The 22,260-nt window shown below is 33.9% G+C and overlaps 1 protein-coding gene and 1 non-coding gene across 2 annotated transcripts in view; one reads left to right on the plus strand and one right to left on the minus strand.

Moving 5' to 3' along the window:
* Positions 1-22,260, minus strand: part of RNGTT (RNA guanylyltransferase and 5'-phosphatase) — a 351,723-nt gene that overhangs the window by 35,514 nt on the left and 293,949 nt on the right. The window contains exon 15 of the mRNA XM_025983843.2: positions 15,081-15,147. Within this exon, the coding sequence (XP_025839628.1) occupies positions 15,081-15,147 (67 nt within the window). The remainder of the gene's footprint in view (positions 1-15,080; positions 15,148-22,260) is intronic.
* Positions 13,469-13,571, plus strand: LOC112908426 (U6 spliceosomal RNA). The gene has a single exon (XR_003232925.1). It is a non-coding gene; the product is annotated as a U6 spliceosomal RNA (small nuclear RNA).

Genomic DNA, 22,260 nt, shown 5'->3' on the forward strand with positions numbered 1-22,260 from the left:
GATAGTTATGATTTTAGGAATCTAGGACCCTTTTGCCCATGTCAGTGACCTTTAGGATTAGTTTCTTTAGCCGGGGCCTAAAGAAGCCATCTAGAATACTGACATGAATTGTCAGGAAGATGTCAGTTCTTTATGTTGAGCATGGATCTTACCTAAAATTTTAATGTTTCTCTAAAAAGGCATTAGGGTCCCCCTAACTTCTAAGTCTTATTCCAACTTAGAAATTCTTAAAATGGTCTGTACAGTCTTGCTGTTAGTATGGCTGGGTTTTTAAAAAATTCTCTAATACAAATTTACCTCTTCAACTATATTTCCTATTACTTCCTTACATAAGCCTTATATCCAAGGCAAATCTTCACAGTTCCACAACTTTGCATTTTCTGTTTTCCTGAATCACCTGACATCCTGCTATCCCTACAGAAAAAGACAAAGACAAACACTCTCTCTCAAATACATACACATCCTACTATTCACTTAGTTGTAGGACAACACAATTTGCGTTTCCTTTGTAAATCTTAACTGCCTCAGTCCACGGATCTTCTTCAACTTTTGACATTTCTGGTTAATTACAAGCATTTGACATATCATATCCTACCTGAGTTCTTCATTATCTTTTTACAAAGAAATTTCTTTCAGTTCACTATAAATACTATAAATATTTTCAGACTATAAATAAGTTATGGGCAAATATCTTATTAATCTTTATATCCCCAGTCTCCATATATATACTTAACTGATGTTCTTTTTTGACTAGCAGGAAGTTTTGAGACATATAGTGGACAAGAGAATAGTATGTATAGTGAAGGAACAGGGAATTGTAAACATCAGAGGAGTGGAAGTTAGGGAAAATAAAGACACAATGGGATGGGAAAAGGTAATGGGAAAAAGTTATATTTGCTAGAGTGGGCAGTAAGAAGTCATGTTGGTGATAACTTAAAAATGAAAAAAAGCAAACAAATGCAAGGTAAACTTATGAAAGGTTCTGAAGGCCATTAATAGGAAACTGAATCTATGCTAGAGAATATCAAAATGCCTAAAATAGAGACTATGAAGGAATGTAAGTTTGTTCTTTGTTTTTTTAAGGGTGGGGGAGAGGGAGAGCCAGAATCTTAAGCAGGCTCCATGCCCAGCTCAAAGGCCACCAAGGGGCTTGATCTCATAACTCTGAGATCACGACCTGAGCTGAAATCAAGAGTCAGATGCTTAGCCAACTGAGCCACCCAGGCACCACAAGGAGTATAAGATTTTGAGGAGGTAAGTGAGGAAGATCAACCACAGGTCACTCAAGAGAGGTGGATGTTAACTGTCCTGGCTAACAGAACAAACTGCAGCCTCAAGGAAGGTGGATCTACTAAGGACATTTGAGACTCCATCAAGGAGTGGAATTCCAAAGAATAGAATTGCCCTTACTTTTTTCTCTCAAACTATAATTTTTCATGATTTTATTGATTTAATAAATTATTCAAGCCAGTAAAAGCATTTAAAAAATCAACATCAGACTTAAGATTTTACTTATTATAGATAAGAATAACTCCTACATGTAAGAGCTTGGGGTCTGTATCTTTTAACAGGATACAACAGAATGGAATAGTTCATCACTAGTAGTAACTTACCCCCACCAACATAATTTCTACCCTTTCCTTGAATGGCTTCATTTCACTCCAGGAATCTCCACTTTCTGACATCTAATGACCTATATTATATATATGTTCCCTTATTTCATTCATCCTTTTGCTAAACCAAAACGACCCTGAGAGTATCTCCTTGTTTATTCTTAGTGTCACTGTCTTTTGCATCATCCAATTACCCTGTGCTATGCAACCAACCTACTCATCCCGAAACTTAAAAAACATCTGTTCCTTCTTGCAATTCTGCTATAATTCTTTTTGTAGCTAAAATCAGCCCTGAGTCATCAAAATGCCTCCAAGATACACTGATCTTGAAAAATATTTAAATGTTTTAATTCTAGCTATTCTCACAAAGCAAATTCAACTTTGAGCCAGACAATGAGAAACTGTTTATCACTATATCTAGCAAAACTGCCACACCTGGTTGAAAAAAAATCTTGCAAATGAGATACTTTTTCTTTCTAAGCTAATCAGAGCACTCAAAATCTCAGATGATTTGTTTATATACCTGATTTTCTATCAGCTGGCTCTTTCTTAAAGAAACAAATTAGATTTCCAGAGATTGTTTCAAATTAATAATCACATAATACTTCACCCAAATCTCTTGAATATTAAGAATAAAGGTAAAATAAAGAGCATTTAATATAAAAGAAAAATAATAAGTAGAATTGGCCCTTCTAAAAATGATGGCTGAGGAGAAATACATAACAAAATAAATTTCAAACTAGATGTTTCGGGAACAGAAAGAGAAATACTTCTTAATGAAATCAGAAGATATTATAATTAGAAGTCTTTTAATATCTCATATTCACAAATGTTCCCAATACAAGAACTCACAGCTCTTGCTATTAACAACTAATGAACATAAACACTCAACACTGACTAAGTAGCAGAGGTGAGATTATAACTTTGAGTTCTTTATATTCCCTTCTCTTTTAATGTAAACAAACCATAATAACTCTCTATCTTGATCTCTGTGGTGAAACCATATTTCTTTCAGGTAACTCATTGAGTTCAGCCAATATCTTAACTAGTATTATATCAACTACAGAGAGAATTTGGCCTACTGTACAAGCAAAACTCAGAAGGACTTCAAGGACTATAATAACAATGTATATAATAATAATGCAATATAAATACTTAACTAAATAGTATACACTAAATACTAGACACTAATATTCCATAGAAGGCAACATAATATAACTGTACTGCCTATGGGCAGTATAATCTTGGGTTGGTCACTCAACCTTCTAGGTATTCCTAATCTGTAAAGCTGGAAATTCTAAAAGTACTTAAACTTTTGTTTGAGAATTATTTAGAAAAGTGCCTGGCATACAGTGTTCAACAGATGTTGATGTATAATATTTTTTGCTTGATAACAGTACTAAAACTGTTTGTGCTTTTGGTTTTAAACAAATTATCCTATTTTCCTATTTCATGACAAAAAGTTTTCAAATACTGACAAAGAAGAAAAAAGATGACATATCCAAAGAGGTACATATGGCTATAACATTTGATGATAAAATGAGAAAAATTATTATACTTTAGGGATATATTACAATAAATTCTCTTATATTCTTTTTATTTTTATTTTTAAATTTTATTTATTTATTCATGAGAGACAGAGAGGCAGAGACACAGACATAGGGATAAGCAGGCTTCTTGTAGGGAGCCCAATGTGGGATTCAATCCCCGGACCTGGTATCACGTCCTGAGCCAAAGGCAGACGCTTAACCACTGACTCACTCAGGTGTCCCTATATTATTTGTTTTTCAAAGTCTAAGCCCCTTTTGGGGGAAAAAAAGTTTTACATTAAATGAATTTTCTACCAGATAACTTCTTTTTAAACTAAGACTTGGAAAGTCTAATCTGATTCTAAAATATTGCACATTTTTGAGAAAAAACTGTGGGTAGTTAAATAACCTAAAATGTAATTTCATATGTCGATCCACATAGATTCTGAATAGATTTTTTTAAAGAATGTATGTATAATGTATGTTCACTGATAATATTTTGACTAAGATTAAAGTCTTAGAAGAAAACTTAATGAAAAGTACTTTAATATCAGAAACAACATCAATTATTTTAGCAAATGAATGATCACCTGTGAATCTGTTTCTTGGATATCAGAAATGCACTGATCTGGTGACACTGTAAAAGAATTTAAATATTAATATTTAAAATATTTTAGTAAAACTGTAAAGATTCAAATGGTACCTCAATACTGACCTGTATTTGTAATGTGAAACTTAAAATTTATAGTAGTTTTTCCAAACCTAATCCTTCATTGCATTTAGCATAATTTGTGAATTTCTTTTTTTTTAAATTTTATTTATTTATTCATAGAGACACAGAGAGAGAGAGGCAGAGACAGAGGCAGAGGGAGAAGCAGGCTCCACGCAGGGAGCCTGACGTGGGACTCGATCCCAGGTCTCCAGGATCACACCCCAGGCTGCAGGGGGCGCTGAACCGCTGCACCACCGGGGCTGCCCTGTGAATTTCTTAAACTATAAACTTGTCATTTTTATTTACAGGCAAATAATTCTACTGTTAATAAAATTTTAAGATGGAGAAAATGAATACTTTTCTCACTATTTAGAAAAGAATTATTTTAAGAGATTGTTAGATTTACTTGACTACATTTCTGTATTCCTGTTTCAGAAGATTAAAGATTCCTCCCATCCATGCCCCACGGTATTTTTAATGACATGATGTCACTTAATGCAGCAGTCTCAAACTTCTGAAGGTGCTCAAGGTAGCAACTTCAATACTGCTGATTAAAATTTTGGCAACAGTTATTGATTTGTATTATCTACTCTCAGAGCTGTTACTGTTCTTGAAGAGCCAATAAAGACAACACCCAAAAAAAAAAAAAAAAAAAAAAAAGACAACACCCATCTGGAGCTTGCCAAACTCTTGATTCATGGTCATGGACACCTGAAGTAGATCTTTCTCTGTAATTGAGGAGGGGGGGGTTGTTTTTTTTGAAACTTTATTAGAGAAGAAGATATGTGAATATTCATTTATAACTGACTACTGGAGAAATTATTTTTCTTTTTGTGGGAATAATATGAAATATATAATTTCTAGATGTCTCATAGAAATCCAGATCAGAAACTGGAACTATTTATCTGAAATATGACTTTCCCAATAGTTAATTTAGATGTAGTATCTCATATTGAAATGGTTACTAGTGCCTTTGAAATTCAAGCCAGAGAACTATTTTTTTTTGGAAGTAAATACTGGTAGGAAAAAACACAAGGGGGATAAGAAGTACCATGTTATTTCCTTTCACCAAAATAGGGGGTCCGTTGCATTATAAATAAACAGGCATGATATCATTTACTTCTTTGAGAACATTTCAAAATTACAAAAAAAGAATTATTATTTTTCTCTCCAAATCATGCTTAATAAGAACTAAGCTTTCATATAATTCTGGTTTTTAACAAAAACTAGAAAATACTAAAATAATTTCCAACATTTTTCTATGAAGTGTCTGGCTCAAAAGAGGTTGAAAGTTATTGGAATTTTTTAGCTAAGAAAAATGCTACTTTCTTAATTGGAAAATAATTTGAGAACTATATTTAAAATGTTCTTAGAATAATGTATTCATAAAATCTACATTTCAAATAGCTACTGATGTTAATAATTTACAACCACAACCTTAAATTAGAAAATAAAATTAATTTGTATTGCCTCAAAGATATCCCAACTCAAGATGTAATATAGATTAGAAAATAAAGTTTTCAGCCAGTAAATATGTATGTAATTAGAGCCAGAGTTTTAAATACTTTGATGAACTTCATGGCAAATACTTAATGGTTAAAAAAAACAAAACAAACAAAAAAAAAAACAAGGAACAAAACACAAAACAACATAAAACAAAACCAAGCTCTTAGATATAGAGAACCGACTGGTGGTTGCCAGAGGTGGGGTGGGAGTGGGTGAAATGTGTGAAGGAGGCCAAAGGTACAAACTTCCAGCTATAAAATAAGGAAGTTATGGCGATATAATGTACAGCATGGTGACTAGAGTTAATAATACTGCATTGCATCTTTGAAAGTGCTAAGAAAATAGATCTTAAAAGGTCTTATAATAAGAAAAAAGATTACTGTGACTATGTATAGTGATGGAGGTTAATTAGACAATGGTGATTTCATAATGTATACAAATGTTGATTCATGTTGTACAACTAAAACGAATACAATTTTATATCAGTTATACTTCAATAAACAATAAGAATACTCGGCTTTCTAGGTATCCTCAATAATAATGGTAAAAAAACATTTATTTAGTGCTTTTATGTCTCAGGCACTAGGCCAAATGCTGAGGATCTCAAAGCACACAAGACACCATCCAACTCCACAGGGCTTATAGTCTCATAGACAAGTTTTCTAAGGATAGGAAGATAAGAACGCTAAGCCTGAAACACGTATGACTACAGACACGCAATAGTGTTACCAAAACTACCTTGGTATAAAGGGAACAAGAACCATAATTCGGGAATATTTTGGGAACTTTTTGGAACCCTAGTCTGCAATTACTACATGACTTAGTAAACAATGCATGACTATACAGAAACTCACAACATTGGGCTTACCTGAAAGCCCTGCAGTGACCCTGCAGCACTCTGTCAGCCAGTGTGTGAGACAAAAAGTGGGTGGCAATGTAAGAGCTGTTGTATAGAAGGATGAAGACTTTTAGCTTCCATGAGGATTTGTGCTTTTTTTCAAACCTTCTTTCACCCCTTGAATCTGTTTTCAACAAAGGGAAAACCATGTTTTCCCTTATTACTACATTTGAGACAATGAAAATTTACCTCTTCATTTACAGTGTTATAAAAATTAAGCTATTATCTAATAAATAGGCTGTACAAATCTAGATCTGATTCCACTGCTTTCTCTCAATTTCTCACCCATCTCCATGTCTTCCTAATTTTTCCCCTAGGGGAGATGTTACCTTTATTTCTTTCTCTATCCTCAAAATACATGAAATCACTTGGAAGACAGAGTAGGCGTGGAAGGCTCCCTTCTGTTCCTGAGAATTAGAATTTTTTAAAACAGAAAATAGCTTTTACTTGGCTCCATAAAACATCTTAATTCATTTCTCATTTATTTTTTTCCTTGCTTTCCTCTTTCCTCTTCCCAGCAACTATGACATCTTACCATTTTCTTTTTTTTTTTTTTTTTTCATCTTATTTTCTTCTCCCTCAAAGCCACTGTCATCAACTGAGGGGCAGGTAAGCTTCCTCATGATTATATGCATTGCATAAGTGTAGCAGTCTCCTGGCAGAAGCACAGAGCAGCATTAGCTGGACAAGTCCTACTCTGCAGCAATATTTGCCAAACTGAGTCGTGACCCATTTTCCAAGAGAGAAGTTAATTTAGTGGGTGAAGACCAGCATTTAAAAACCAAATCAACAGAAAAATAAACAGAATGGAAAATAACAGTTATTGCATCACACTTATTTTGAAATTTCAGTTTACATTGTGTGTATATAAACATATGCATGTGTATGTGCATAGGATCTCAATGGAAATACGTTTCTTACCTTCCTACAGGTCATGGTCAATAGTTTGGAAGCCACTAAACTACAATACTCAGTTCTAAGGACTGCGTCTTTATTTCATGCAATGCTTCAGATATTTCAGAAAATTAAAATATGGATGTCAAATATTTTCTTTTATTAAAAAGTGTTGACCTAATAAATACATTCTTTATTTTCTAAATTCAAATATTTTCTAAAAAATCATCAGCCAGTAAGTAGGTCAGTTTTCCTAGTGTTTTCAGTTTTTTCATAATTGAGAGTCCCCAAACACTTTACCTTTAAATTAAACCTACCCTAAAAATTAAAACTGACAAGTTATTAGCCATCTCAAAAATGTTTAAGTAACAAATGACAACCTGAACTCAATATAGCTTAAAGAAAAAATATCTTATTTTTTGTCAGCAGAAGAAAAGTCTGAGGGAATGGCATGAATTTCTAAATATGATTTTGAAAATTAAGGAAAGCACTATTTCTTTGCATCTATTGCATATGCATATGAATGCAAACACCAATACTATATTTCCTTGGCTATAAGGAGATTTTAAAAATTCAGGCTCAGAAAGCTTAGCGTATGAGACTGTGACAAATGGCACCCAGTTACTCAGCAAGGATAAATCTAGGATTTCAGGCAGGGAATAACTTTGCTGTACTGACCATATAATAACTGCCTCAGAATAATGGTTGTATTCCTTAGTTTTCACATATAGTTGCTACATGGAATTCATAGTTAAAATAGGACATTTCTGAGCCATTCTGTGGTGTCAAAGTGGAAACTGTCTGACTCAGCCTCCAGCCTCCCGTATATCTTAGGCTGTCAGAACTGGAAGAGGCAACTAATACCAAGCCCGGCAGGGAGGGGACAGCCCTGTGGCCTTGAGTCTTTCCATAACAACCCCTGAGTTGATTAAAAGTGATGTTGACAGGCTTCACTCCTTGGTTTTATGGATTCTGGCTGCTAAGTGGAGCCTCAAGAACTAGAAACCTCTAAGAATAGCCTTAAGATTTTTACTAGACTGTGAGATATTCTAGAAAATAAAACAGTAATAGGCATAAAATGTAAACTATTACTTAAACTTTTTATGTCTATAAAAATGAGCTATGAATAATATAATTTATATACACCCAATTAAGATAAAGGTATTACATGAAGATACATGGAAAAACCATCCCACACCCTCAAATAAGGGACCTCTGAGAAACTTCTGACATCTTGAAAGCATGCAAATAAGGATTAAGCAAAATTTTACTTTAATCAAAGCACTCCTTTTTAATTTCAAAGACTGCATATGAAGGTTTACTGAACCACATTTCTTAAGAAAACTTAAGTCATGTACAGCCTAGTACATTTAGAACCTTGATCTCAAAAAAAGGTTAGTCTTGGATGAGGGTGAAATCTGCTTCATTTATAACACAAAAAAGTATCAGTGGATATGTGAGGCAACTGCTTTCTGACTCTGCTTGACAACTTATTATAAGATGATCCATGTTTTATTTATTTGTTTTATTTTAGGATAAAACAAGAAATAATCATGTATGCTTAAAATCGAGTTCTTCAGATGATAAACTTCCCTTAAAAACTAAAATTTATGTTTTCAATACCTTTTTGGTTAATTGAAAAATTTAGAAAAACACGCTTTATTTGCTTTTTAGGATGCTTAACTTGGAGTCCTTAAAAGCCCTTTACGAGGGTCCATGAACTCCCTGAATTTTAAGTAGAAGTGCATGTATTTTTCCTATTTTTCATAGGATTCTGAAAGAGATTAATGATCTGAGAAGAGAGTAACTGCCTTGAGTAAAAGTTATATACAAAAGAACTGAGCCTTATGAAAAAAGAACCTTCCAGACAACTTATGGACAATGTTAAGAGATAAAGGTAAGTTGGAATAACTTCCCCTAAAAACAGTAAAACCTGAAACTAGCATGAAGATGCACTAGTCTAAGGCTAATAAAGTCACATGTTTGTATATATTTGTATCTTTAGCCTTGGATAAGAAATAAGAACTAGGGGCACATGGGTGGTTCAGTCAGTTAAACATTTGCCTTAAGCTCAGGGCATGATCTCAGGGTCATGGAATCAAGCCCTGCATCCGGCTCCCTGCTCAGCAGCATCTGCTTCTCCCTCTCTCTCTATGATCTCTTTGGCTCTCAGTCTCTCTCAAATAAATAAATAAAATCTTAAAAAAAAAAAAAAAAAAGAAATTAGAACTAAAAGGTGGGTAATAATGGAAGGTGTACATGTTGTGTAAGAATAGTTGTAATGACTCATGTTATTAATAGTACAGATATCTCATACGCTATAGCAACTTTCAGAATCCAATTAACATCTAAGTATCTATTATCTATTTTGTGATTTTATTTTTCTTTTTCATCTTTATAAAATAGAGCTGCTTTTTAGAAATAGAACCGTAACATGTCTCTAACAAAAAGAGCCTTTAACATCAAACCACTCAAACTTAGTCCTACGATGCTAAGAACTTTTCCTTAAATATTCAAGTGAACACTTTTATTTACTAAAAAAAATTCAACCAATATGCTCTTAAGGAAAGCCAAGCAGTTTCCATTTATTAAAGGTTATATCTGATATCTGTGCTACACAACATAGTATCATTACACTTAGCTTAATGGGAGAAAAATGAACATAACAAGTACTGGTATTTCATGTCCAAAACAAGTCAGGTCCAAAGCAAGGGAGGAAATGAACCTTATTAGTCTCAAGCATGTAAACCATGATTGTTTCATTGCTTTCCAATTAACTTATAAGTATTCTAAATAAGTAACAATCTATATAGCATTTGCATAAGAACCATAATTATGAAAGAACTTCAATAATTAATAAAGATAAATCCTTTCACAGTTTATGAGAGAAACCTTTCTCACAACAACATGAAAAAGAAAAGGTGCTCTAAAATAATGGACCTTTTTCTATTGAGTTGATTATCCAGGCATAAAGGGCTGGGTGACAGGCATGAAGGAGGGCACATGACGTGATGAACACTGGGTGTTAATATGCAACTGATGAATTACTGAACTCTACATCTGAAACTAAAGATGTACTATATGTTGGCTAATTGAACTTGAATTTTTAAAATTAATTAATTAAAGATAAGGAATTGACAAAGAATTGACCTCTCTCTGTCACTGAGCTTATTAGGAAAGACCCAGATAAAGAAAATAAATCAGGTGAGTAACAGGAATTAACCTCATACATATACTTAGAATATGGTTTTGAGAGATGTAACTCACAGACACGCTCTCTTCTCTCTCTACTTTCTCTAAATATATAATATAAGCCTCTCACTTTTTAGTTATTTCAGTTCTAATAAGGAGAAACAGGATTTTCCAAACCAACGGACAGAAAAAAATTAGGCTTTCAAAAATGTTCCTGCAGAAACTTATTAGGGATTCCTGGCTACACTGCTGAATTAGGTGAACAGGATAGAAAGAGAGGTTTATGATGAAACTCTTGCCAACTTGTGTTCCAGGGATATTTAAAATAGAGGAAAACAAATGTACCTGAATGTCTGTCGTTGCTTAAGAAATTAGAAAAGTTCAAAAGGGTCCATCAGTTAAGATTCTGATGATGAACTTTTTAAAAAAGATTTTATTTATTTGAGAGAAAGTGTGAGAGACAGAGATCACAGGCAGGGTGGGGGTGGGGTGGGGTGGAGTAGAAAGAGAAGCAGACTTCCTGCTGAGCAGGGAACCAGATGTGGGGCTCAACCCAGGACCCTGGGACCATGACCTAAGCCAAAGGTAGATGCTTAACTGATTGAGACACCCAGGCATCCCTGATGATGAACTTTTGAGAGTGTTCTGATTTAAATTAAATTAAATTAGTGGAGCTATTTAAAGAAGGGCTAATCCTGGTAGCTAAAATAAGATTTTTTCACTTAAAAATGTCAATAATGGGGATGCCTGAGTGGCTCAGTGGTCTGTCTGAGCCTCTGCCTCTGTGTTCCCATGAATAAATAAAATCTTTAAAAAAATAAAAATAATGTCACTGTTACTAGACTTTCATAATATTAAATATATTTTATATGTCCTATTCAGGCTCAGTCTATTCTGAAAAAAATCCTTGTTTTTCAAAGGATAAAAATACATCTCATGTAGGCAGGTAGAAAGAAATTTAAACTCACACCCCTCAACTGGAACAAGAGAAAACTTATACAACCAAGAAACAAATGTGAAGAAAAATTAGAAAACAGAACAAAAAAACATAAATTTTACAGGCCTATCAGTAAACATTAACAAAAAGTTATAATAACAAAAAAGGATGACTTCAAATCATCCTTTTTAATTAACTACTTTGAAGGTTCATAATATTATTCCCTTTCTTACAAGAAAGTCTAGATGGAATCTAGGATTTAACCCTTAACTAATATTACCATAAAAACAATTTTTGATGAAAAGGTTGAATGCTTTCCCTCTAAGATCATGAACAAGGCACTGATGGTCTGTCCTCACCATTTCTACTCAACTCAGTACTGTAGATTTAATTCAATGTAAAAAAGCAATAAAAGGCATCCAGATCAGAAAGGAAGAAGGAAAACTGTCTCTATTTAAGTTGATGATGTAATCACTTATGTAGAAAATCCTGTGAAATCTACAAAAAAAGAGTACTAGCACTAATAGTTGAATATAGTAAAATTGCAGGACTTAAAGTAAACACATAAATACTGAATCCTTTATATACCAGCAATGATCAAAAATTAAAATGAAAAATACTTTTTATATCTAGAAAAACGTTTCTACAGTCAATGTCAAAGAAATTACTACCTATGTTTTCTCCTAGGAGTTTTATGGTTTTTAGGTCTCACATTTAGGTCTTTAATTCATTTTTTAGTTTTTTGGTATGTCTGGTGTAAGAAAGTGACCCAGTTTCATTACTCCACAATGTAGCTATCCAGCACTGTCTTTGGAAGAAATAGTCCTTTCCCCATTGTATAATCTTGCCTCCCTTATTGTGGATCAATTGATCATATAAGCATAGGTTTATTTCTGGGCTCTGTATTCTGTTCCATTGATTTATGTGTCTATTTTTGTGCTAGTACTATCCTGTTTTGATTACTACAGCTTTGTAGTATATCTTAAAAGCTGGGATTGTGATACCTCCAGCTTTGTGCTTCTTTCTCTAGACTGCTTTGGCTCTTTGGCGACTTTTGTGACTTCACACAAAATTTTTTTAAAAATATTGTATTTATTTATTCATGAGAGAGAGAGAGAGAGAGAGAGAGAGAGAGAGAGAGAGAGAGGCAGGGACACAGGCAGAGGGAGATGCAGGCTCCATGCAGGGAACCTGATGCGGGACTCGATATCAGGTCTCCAGGATCACGCCCTGGGCTGAAGGCAGCACTAAACCTCTGAGCCACCCAGGCTGCCCACTTCATACAAATTTTAGTATTATTTGTTCTAGTTCTATAAAAAATGCTGTTGGTATTTTGATATGGACAAATACCATATGATTTCATTCATATGGGAATTTAAGAAACAAATGAATAAAAAGAGAAACAAAGAAAAAAAAAACCCAGATTCTTAAATATGGAGAATAAACTGGTGATTGCCAGAGGGGAGGTAGGCTGGGGGATAAGTGAGTGAAATAGATAAAGGAGACTAAGAGTACACTTACCTTGTAAGCACTGAGTAATGTACAGCACAGATGAATCATTATATTGTACACTTGAAACTAATATACTATTGTATATTAATTGTATTTCACTTAAAAAAACCTTTTTCCTATATTTATTGTATACAGAAATGATGCAGTCTTTATAAAAATATGTAAAAAAATACTTTTATAACATCATAAGTATAAAGTATTTATAGATAAATCTATTAAAAATATACGAGGTCCATACACTGAAACAAAGTATTGTTGAGATATTAAAGATCTAAATAAACTGAGAAATATGCAGTCTTCATGAATTAAAATATTTGATATTCTTAGGATGTCATTTCTCCTCAAATTGATCTATAGATTCAACATGATCCAAATCAAAAGTCCAGTGGGCATTTTTAGAGAAACTGACAAGATGAATCTAAAATGTGTATGAAAATTAAAGGAATCCAATTAGCCAAAACAACTTTGAAACAGAACAAATTTGGAGGATTTACTCTGTCCCTATGACTTATTATAAAGATACAATAATCAAAACAGTGTGGTATTGGTGGAGGGATGGAACAGAATAAAAAGTCCAGAAATAGATTCACATAATCACACAAAATCAACTGATTTTCACCAAAGATGTAGAGGTAATTCAATGGTGGAAAGGATAGTTTTTTAAAAATGGTTTTAGTGCTTGCTTCAGTAGCACATAAACTAAATTTGCAACAATACAGAGATTAGCATGGCCCTGTGCAAGGATGACATGCAAATTTGTGAAGCATTCCATATTTAACAGATTTAAAAAGCAAATAAGTAAAATAAAAATAACAATGGTTTTATAACAGATGGATATCCATGTGCCAAAAAGGTGGGGGGGGGGGGGGGGCACTCAGCATTCCTCTATACCTGGAATTTTGAATCATACACAAAAATTGACTAAAATGTTATTAAACCTAAATGTAAAACCTAAAACTATTAAGATTCTAGAATACAAAGGAGAAAAATCTTTTAATATCTTTTGTGACATTGGTTAGGCAAACATTTCCTAGATCAATACCAAAAGCATTAGCCACGGAAAACAAACTAATAAACTGAACATCAACATTAAGAACTTCTGCTCTTTGAGGACCTTGTTAAGAGAATGCAAAGAGAAGCCATAGATGGGGGGGGAAAGCTGCAAATCACAGATCTGATACAGGACATATCCAGAAGATATAAGAATATCTTACAACTCAACAGTAAAAACACGAAAACCCAATTTTAAAAATGGCAAGAGTTAAAAAAAAATAAAAATAAATTAAAAAAAATAAATAAAAATGGCAGGAGTTGAACAAACACTTCACTAGAGATGTACAGATGACAAGCACATGAGAAGATGCTCAGCATTATTAGTCATGACAAAAATGAAAAATAAAACTGCAGTGAAGCACCACTATGTACCCCTTACGATGACTAAACTTAATAAAAGATGGGCCAGACCAGGATGGAGGAACTGGCACTCTCATACCCTGCAGGTGAGAAAATAGGTTTTTTTTTTTTCTTCAAAAGTTAAACATACAACCACCATTTAACTCAGCCATTGCTACTTTAGGTATTTACCCAAGAGGAAAGAAAATATATATCCACACCGAGACTTGTATACAAGTGTTCATAGTAGCCAGAAAGTAGCAACAACCCAAAAGTCCATACAGCAGGTGAAAGGATAAAGAAACTGTGCTATAACCATATAATGGAGTACTATTCAGCATTAAAAAGAATGAACTATTGGTAAGTATGACAATATGGATGAATCTCAACATAATTATGCTGTATGAAAGCGGTTGGAAGAAGGAGAAGGGGGGTGAGAGAGTATAAATACTGTATAATCCTATTTATATAAAATTCTAAAAAATGCAAATTAATCTATGATGACACAAATCAGATCAGTGGTCGCCTAGAGACTGGAAGAAAAGAAGTACAGGAGTGAGGAATTTCAAAGAGGCACAGGAAACTTTCGGCGGTGATGAAATATGTTCATTTTGTTGATTGTAGTGATGGTTTCACAAGCTTAAGCATATCAAAATTTACCAAATTACACAGGTTAAATAGTGCTTTGGTCAAATTTAACTCTATTATGAGCAAGAAAATTAAAACAATCCTTTGAAAAACTTAATTACTTCTTCAGGAGAAACATGCAAAAACAAATGAAATCAGTAATTCACATTCATATTTTTGATACGTTATAGTTATTTGCAGGTTTTTGGTGGATTCTGGACAAGTGAACTACATCTAAAAAAGTATACTGAAAAATGAACAATCATACCTTGATTTGTGCAAAGGGTCTTTCATAACCTCCAACATAGAGCAGACCGACATTCTGAGGAAGTAAACTATAAAACAAAAGAAAAACACTTTATTTTGAAAATATTCTTCCTTATATAAGCTTGTATAATTATCAAAATTTGTATAACAAATAGATACTGTGAAAAAATTATCTTTGCAATTATTATCTTTTGCACTGTCAGACAGTAACCAGCAAAGGAATAATCCTTTTTTAAACTAATTTGGAAATAGATTATCACAGGAGGGTAGTTCTTTGTTTTTGTTTATTTATTCAAGTATAATTAACATAATTAACATACAGTGTTCTATTAGTTTCCAGTATACAATGTGATTCAAGAATAATTCTTATACTTAAAATAGTGGTAAATGCTGAGAATGAAAACTTAGATATAAAAATTACTAACATATTATTAGTAATTCTGGCAAAATTACCACAGAGTGTCTCTGGGAAAAAACTGAAAGAAGTAATGCATATATGTAAAAATCTATAAGGATTCAATTCAAAAATCACTCATAGTACATCTATACTACATACTACAGGAGATAATACAAACCTAAATAACTGAGTCCCAAAATCTAACAGGAAAACCAGACAAATAAATAATGCTACCAAAAGGTGGTCTCTGGTAAGTGCTATATAGATGTATTTGCCACTGCAAAATAGTGGAGTAAGAAGTACTTACTATGGAGGGAGCTGGAAAAGTTCAAAAAGCTGGGTCAGTCTTAAAGGGTGGATAAGGCGAAGGGAAAAATTTAAACCCAGTCCTGAAAATACAGGAGATCTGAGACAAAAATGTAGACGAGTATGGCTTGAGGGAGGAATAATTAGGTGAAGATGAAAATCCAAAGGGGAAAAAAAAAAAAAAAAAGAAAATCCAAAGGGAGGGGTGCCTGAGTTCCTCAGTGGTTGAGCATCTGCCTTTGGCTCAGATCATGATCCTGGGGTCCTGGTGTGGTATCAGACTCTCCACAGGGATCCTGCTTCTCCCTCTTCCTATGTCTCTGCTTCTCTCTCTGCATCTCTCATTAATAAATAAAATCTTAAAAAAAAAAATCCAAAGGGAGTTTGGAATAAACCATGAAGAATGTCAAATGCCATATCTTTATTGTATAAGTAATATGAAGTCATATTTCTATAAAATACGCTTAGTTCTTATAAAAAAATGTACACGAAAATAAAAAGCAAACCATATAGAGGGTAAAAAAATATAATAATGGTTACTTTCCCTTTATCATAATTCCCTTCCTATTCCCATTTCAAAGAGATCCTTTATTTCTGATTGCATTAAATGTGAATGAAGAAATACCATTATTGGAACTGTTTGTGGAGCATGTAGTGGTACAGGATATAAGAAGAACATAATTAAACATTCTTGTGATTATCTCATTTTTTTAAATCATAAACCTTTTCTTAACGGACACTGTGAGTAAATAAACACAACTCCAGCCTTAACATTAGTGTACATAAAGCATATAAAAAAAAATTTGCCTATACCCCTTGTTCAAAGCAACTAGCTCAAAACACATCTCCTTACACTCTAGGTAATGAAAATTAACAGCATTTTACAGCAGGTTAAAAAATGATCTCAAGGATAACTATATATTCTATTACATGAATCTAATAATGAAACATTGAGTAGTATTTAAAATGAACAAAAGACTGCAAACTCAAAACAATACAATAGAAATTTCTCAGTGTACCATATTGGCCTAATCATAAAAAAATCAGAACACAGGGTATCCCTGGGTGGCTAGCGCCTGCCTTGGGCCCAGGGCATAATCCTGGGGTCCCAGAATTGAGTCCCGCATGGGGCTCCCTGCGTGGAGCCCCCCCCCCCCTCTTTCTCTCCCTGTCTCTCATGAATAAATAAATAAAATCTTTAAAAAAAAATCAGAACACAAGATTATCATAAGTATCCTTTAAAATTTATAGTGAGTGACTTCAAAAATCCTAATTTAATAATTCTAGGATATGCATTTCTTCATATTTTAACTTCTCTGAAGACTGGATGCCTCTGATATTCTATAGTGTCTTATAATCACTGTCTCCAGGTGACAAGTGTAAGATGGTTTTTTGGTTTTTTTTTTTTTTTGCTTTTTGTTTGTTTGTTTGTTTGTTTTTTGAAAGATGGTTCTGTAGTTACCTTTCACTAACTCAGTCTAGGAAGATTAAGAAAGCACACTCTCAAAAGCACCTTAGATTTTATGAAATAAGGCAGATAGACATTCAATCTCCCAGGAGTATCCTTGGCTTCTCAACATTCTATAAAGACTTATAAAGCATTAAAGGCCAGTAAAAAGAATGTTAATAGCTGATGAACACAATCCTGATTAAACCAATTTAGCAAAAAGATACTTAAGTTTGGAATATAAATGATACTTGCAGTAATTCATTTTAGCATGTTGTTGAAGGTTATGAACATAACTAAAGACATTTGTTTGCAATGTCTCTAAATCTCAACAGTGAAATGGAAAATTTCTTAGCCATCAATTAACATATAAAGAATTAAATCTCTCACAAACTATTGCCAGTATCACAAATTTAATGTTAGTTTTATATATAGCAGTGGTAATTTATTTCCTATATAACAAATGTTCACAATAACCTTAATAAACCCCCCTTCAGAAGCAAGAATAGTCCCTATTCATACAAATAGATGCTAGAGAAAGAAGAGAATAAAAGCTGGCTGACATTTAAAAATCAATGTGCCTCAAATTACTATGCATATGCATTTCAGGAAACTTGCCAATATACTATTTAGTGTGCCCCCCTTCCTCCAACTTGCCTAAACAGCTACCCTTCCCTAAGCAAGACATTTCTTAAATATATCAATTAAGTAGCATATACATGTTTCACTTTTTACATACTGTTCTCTCTCATTCATGTACCTATTATTACTAACCATAGATTTTTTTTTAATTTATTTATTTATGATAGTCACACACAGAGAGAGAGGCAGAGACACAGGCAGAGGGAGAAGCAGGCTCCATGCACCGGGAGCCCGATGTGGGATTCGATCCCGGGCCTCCAGGATCGCGCCCTGGGCCAAAGGCAGGCGCCAAACCGCTGCGCCACCCAGGGATCCCACTAACCATAGATTATATTATCACCATCAACTGAGTGTGTTTTAATATATATCATCATCTAAATGCAAAATAATTAACACTCTGAAAACACTTTTAAGATGGAACATTTCTTTAACCATTTTTACCTTTCAAAAAATTAATTTGCCAAATTGTATACATAATTGTCAAATAATAGATACCATTTTGTGGTGAAAGGTACTTGCATATAATACAGCTATCATATATTTTAAATTCCCTGAGTAAGGCATTAATTCAGCACTGATAGGTGCATTCACATGTATTTGTTAAAATAGAAACTCTCACTCATTTAGTACCAGATAACTGCTTTGCCCTGAAGTTACATGAACATTAACATAACCTTTATTCAAATGCTAACAATTCCTAAAATATCTGCTTTAAATACTTCTGTAGTGTGGCTATCAAAGAGGGAAATAGCAGGGCATCTGAGTGGCTCAGTAAATTAAACATCTGACTCTTAATCTCAGGGTCATGAATTCAAGACTATACTTTAACAAAAAAAAGAAGGGGACAATAGCAATAAGACAGCAATAACATGGGGGGGGCGGCAGAAGAATCAGGAATGGACCTATTCGCGTTTTTGAAAAAGTAACCACAGGTAAGACTAATATTCATTTTGCTTCAAATTCCCAAATACTAATATTAATAAATACCTATCCTGGAAAGAATGCTGTGAAGTTGTTTCCAGAAAAGCTTCTCATGTAAAGAAAAAAATAAAACTTGTCAGGTAACAGAATGAACATTATTTAAGTCTCTCATTCACCATAACATAATGATTATATCAGATGTAAAACCATTGCTTTAAAAGGAAACTGAGGGGATCCCTGGGTGGCGCAACGGTTCGGCCTGTGCGTTTGGCCCAGGGCGCGATCCTGGAGACCTGGGATCGAATCCCACATCAGGCTCCCGGTGCATGGAGCCTGCTTCTCCCTCCGCCTGTGTCTCTGGCTCTCTCTCTCTCTCTCAGTGACTATCATAAATAAATTAAAAAAAAAAAAATTTTTAAAAGGAAACTGAGTCTTTTGGGGGTTCTATGTACAGTATCATGTGATCTGCAAAGAGGGAGAGTTTGACTTCCTCTTTGCCAATGTGAATGCCTTTTATTTCTTTTTGTTGCCTGATTGCTGAGGCTAGGACTTCAAGTACTGTGCTGAATAGCAGTGGTGAGAGTGGACATCCCTGTCATGTTCCTGATCTTAGGGGAAAGGCTCCCAGTGTTTCCCCACTGAGAATATACTTGCTGTGGGCTTTTTGTAGATGGCTTTTAAGATGCTGAGGAATGTTCCCTCTATCCCTACACTTTGAAGAGTTTTGATCAGGAATGGATGCTGTATTTTGTCAAATACCCACCATTTGCTTCAACGTGGATGGAACTGGAGGGTATTATGCTGAGTGAAGTAAGTCAACTGGAGAAGGGCAATCATTATATGGTCTCATTCATTTGGGGAATATAAAAAATAATGAAAGGGAACAGAGAGAAAAGGAGATAAAATAAGTGGGAAATATCGGTGAGGGGGGCAGAATATGAGAATCCTAACTCTGGGAAACAAGCAAGGGGTGATAGGGAGGTGGGCGGGGGTTCGGGTGACTGGGTGATGGCACTGAGGGGGGCACCTGATGGGAGCACTGGATGTTATGCTACATGTGGCAAATTGGACCCCAATAAAAATATATACCAAAAATATATATATATAACAATACTGACATGCTTGGATTGTTGAGAAGACAAAGTAAAATGCCAACTTAAAGTAACTGGCCTGGTCCAGCTATGTATTAGGTGCTAAATAAATGTAAGTTTCTTTTCCACTATCATCCTTAATAGCTAGAGGGAACACATATCCCAGTTTTTCCCAAACTGTCCTCATTTATCCTTGTCTTCATATCCCAAGTTTGTTAAAAAACTAAAAATCCAAAAGAAAAAAAATAAAAGGAAACTGAGGGCAGCCTGGGTGGCTCAGCGGTTTAGCACCACCTTCAGCCTAGGGTATGATCCTGGAGACCTGGGATGGAGTCCCATGTTGGGTTCCCTGCATGGAGCCTGCTTTCTCCCTCTGCCTGTGTCTGTGCCTCTCTCTCTCTCTCTCTCTCTCTCTCTCTCTCTGTGTCTCTCATGAATAAATAAATAAAATCTTTAAAAAAAAAGGAAACTGAGTCTATATTTGCCTCAAATTAAAAGTTAAAAAGAGGAAAGGGCATCTTTTTAAAAATAATAAGCTAAATAACTCAAAATTAACTATTCTGTCAACCCATAATTACAATACTTACTAATATATATTTTTCAACTGCAACAAAATAGTTTGAAAAAATTTAGTCTCATTGTTTGTGTTGTCTTTTAAGACAGCTCACATGCATGTGGCGGTAGGGCAGAGGGAGAGGAAGAGAGGATCTTAAGAAGGCTTCACGCTTAGTGCAAGGGCCCAAGGTGGGGCGATCTCACGTCCCTGAGATCATGACCTAAGCCAGCCATCTAGGTGCCCCAAAATTTATAATGTCTTTAATGCTTATTTACATAAAATCCTACTTCTTAGAGAAGCCACATCTGATATCTCTACTATGAGGAAAAAAGAATACAAATGCATTTCATATGGGATCAATAGCGCCCCTCTGAATTTGAAAAAATGCATATTACTGAGAGGCCTCTATTCTTTGAGACTCCTAGTAGGATGTAAATAACAGCGGTGTATGCCTTTAGGCCCAGAAAAAAAATTGGATGAGCCAATGAGTAAGTTTATTATTATCTTTAGAGACTTTCCACAGCCTACATTTTTCTATCTGGTTTATTTTCTAAACCTTAATACAGGCATAACAAATGCTCTAGATTTTTGTTAAAAAAAAAAAACAAAAACAGAAAACATACCACCACCACCACCAAAACCATGTTGAAAGAGTCTGTGTGCCAACAGAAATAAGTTACCTAAAAATGAAGCTTTGATTAAATGAAGTATATATTGAGTGAAATAAATAAAAATAATAAATAAACCTGGAGGATAAAATACAATGCAGAAGCAAACAAGAGAAAACTGAATCATTTTGCAAAGGTATATAAGAAGAAATGTTGAGCTACCAGTATTCAGAGAACAAATATATCTGTAACTATATAATTATCAGACAGAAAAAAGTATTATTGAGGTCAAGAGAGATACCTCAGAATAATAACAGGTTCAACTTGTCAAGAGATTTATATGCATCTAATAGCACAGCTATAAAATATATAACACAATGATGTACATGATGAAATTAAACAAATCCACAATGATAGGAGTTTAAACTTTCCTCTCTCAATAAATGATGGAAAAACAGAGCACAAAAGCAACAATAATACATAAGAACTCAGCAATACCATTGACAAAAATATATAGGGACACCAGCCACAGTTGCACAATACATGGACCACAGAATATACATACACAGAAAATTTATAAAAACTGGTCATATGCTGGGCCATGAAGCAAACTTAAAACAAATAATTTAGATTACAGTCTTTAAATACAAGAATTCAGTTAGAAGTCAAGAACATAAAAATAATCAGAAAATCCTCATGTCTAAAATGATATAAATACATCAGTAAGTAAGCTGTAGGGAATTCCAAAGGAAATTATCAAGTATTTTTAAATAGGTAACAAAATAATAATATATCAAAACTTGTAAGATACAGCTAAATCCAACTGAGAAATTTATAACCCAAACTGTATATGTCAAAAAAGAAATGCTGAAAATCAGTGAATTAAGCAATCACCTCAAGAAGTGAGAAAAAATGCCACTAAATTAAACCCAAAGAAAATAGAAGAAAACAGTAAGCTAAAATTCACGAATGGAAAACATACACTGAATAGGGTTAAAGATTAAAAACCGTTTCTTCTAAAAGAATGATTAAATTGACAAATCCCTAATGAGCCTCGACAATAAAAGATAAAGCACAGATAGTATCAGGAACACCACAGAGAATATAACCTACATATACTAAAAAATATTAAGAGTATAAGTACCTTTACACCAACAAGTTTGAAAATTAAGACTATAAAATCTTCCAGAAAAATACAGTATACTAAAACTGA

Source organism: Vulpes vulpes, chromosome 1 (genome assembly GCF_048418805.1).
Source record: "Vulpes vulpes isolate BD-2025 chromosome 1, VulVul3, whole genome shotgun sequence".
NCBI classification, from domain to species: domain Eukaryota; kingdom Metazoa; phylum Chordata; class Mammalia; order Carnivora; family Canidae; genus Vulpes; species Vulpes vulpes.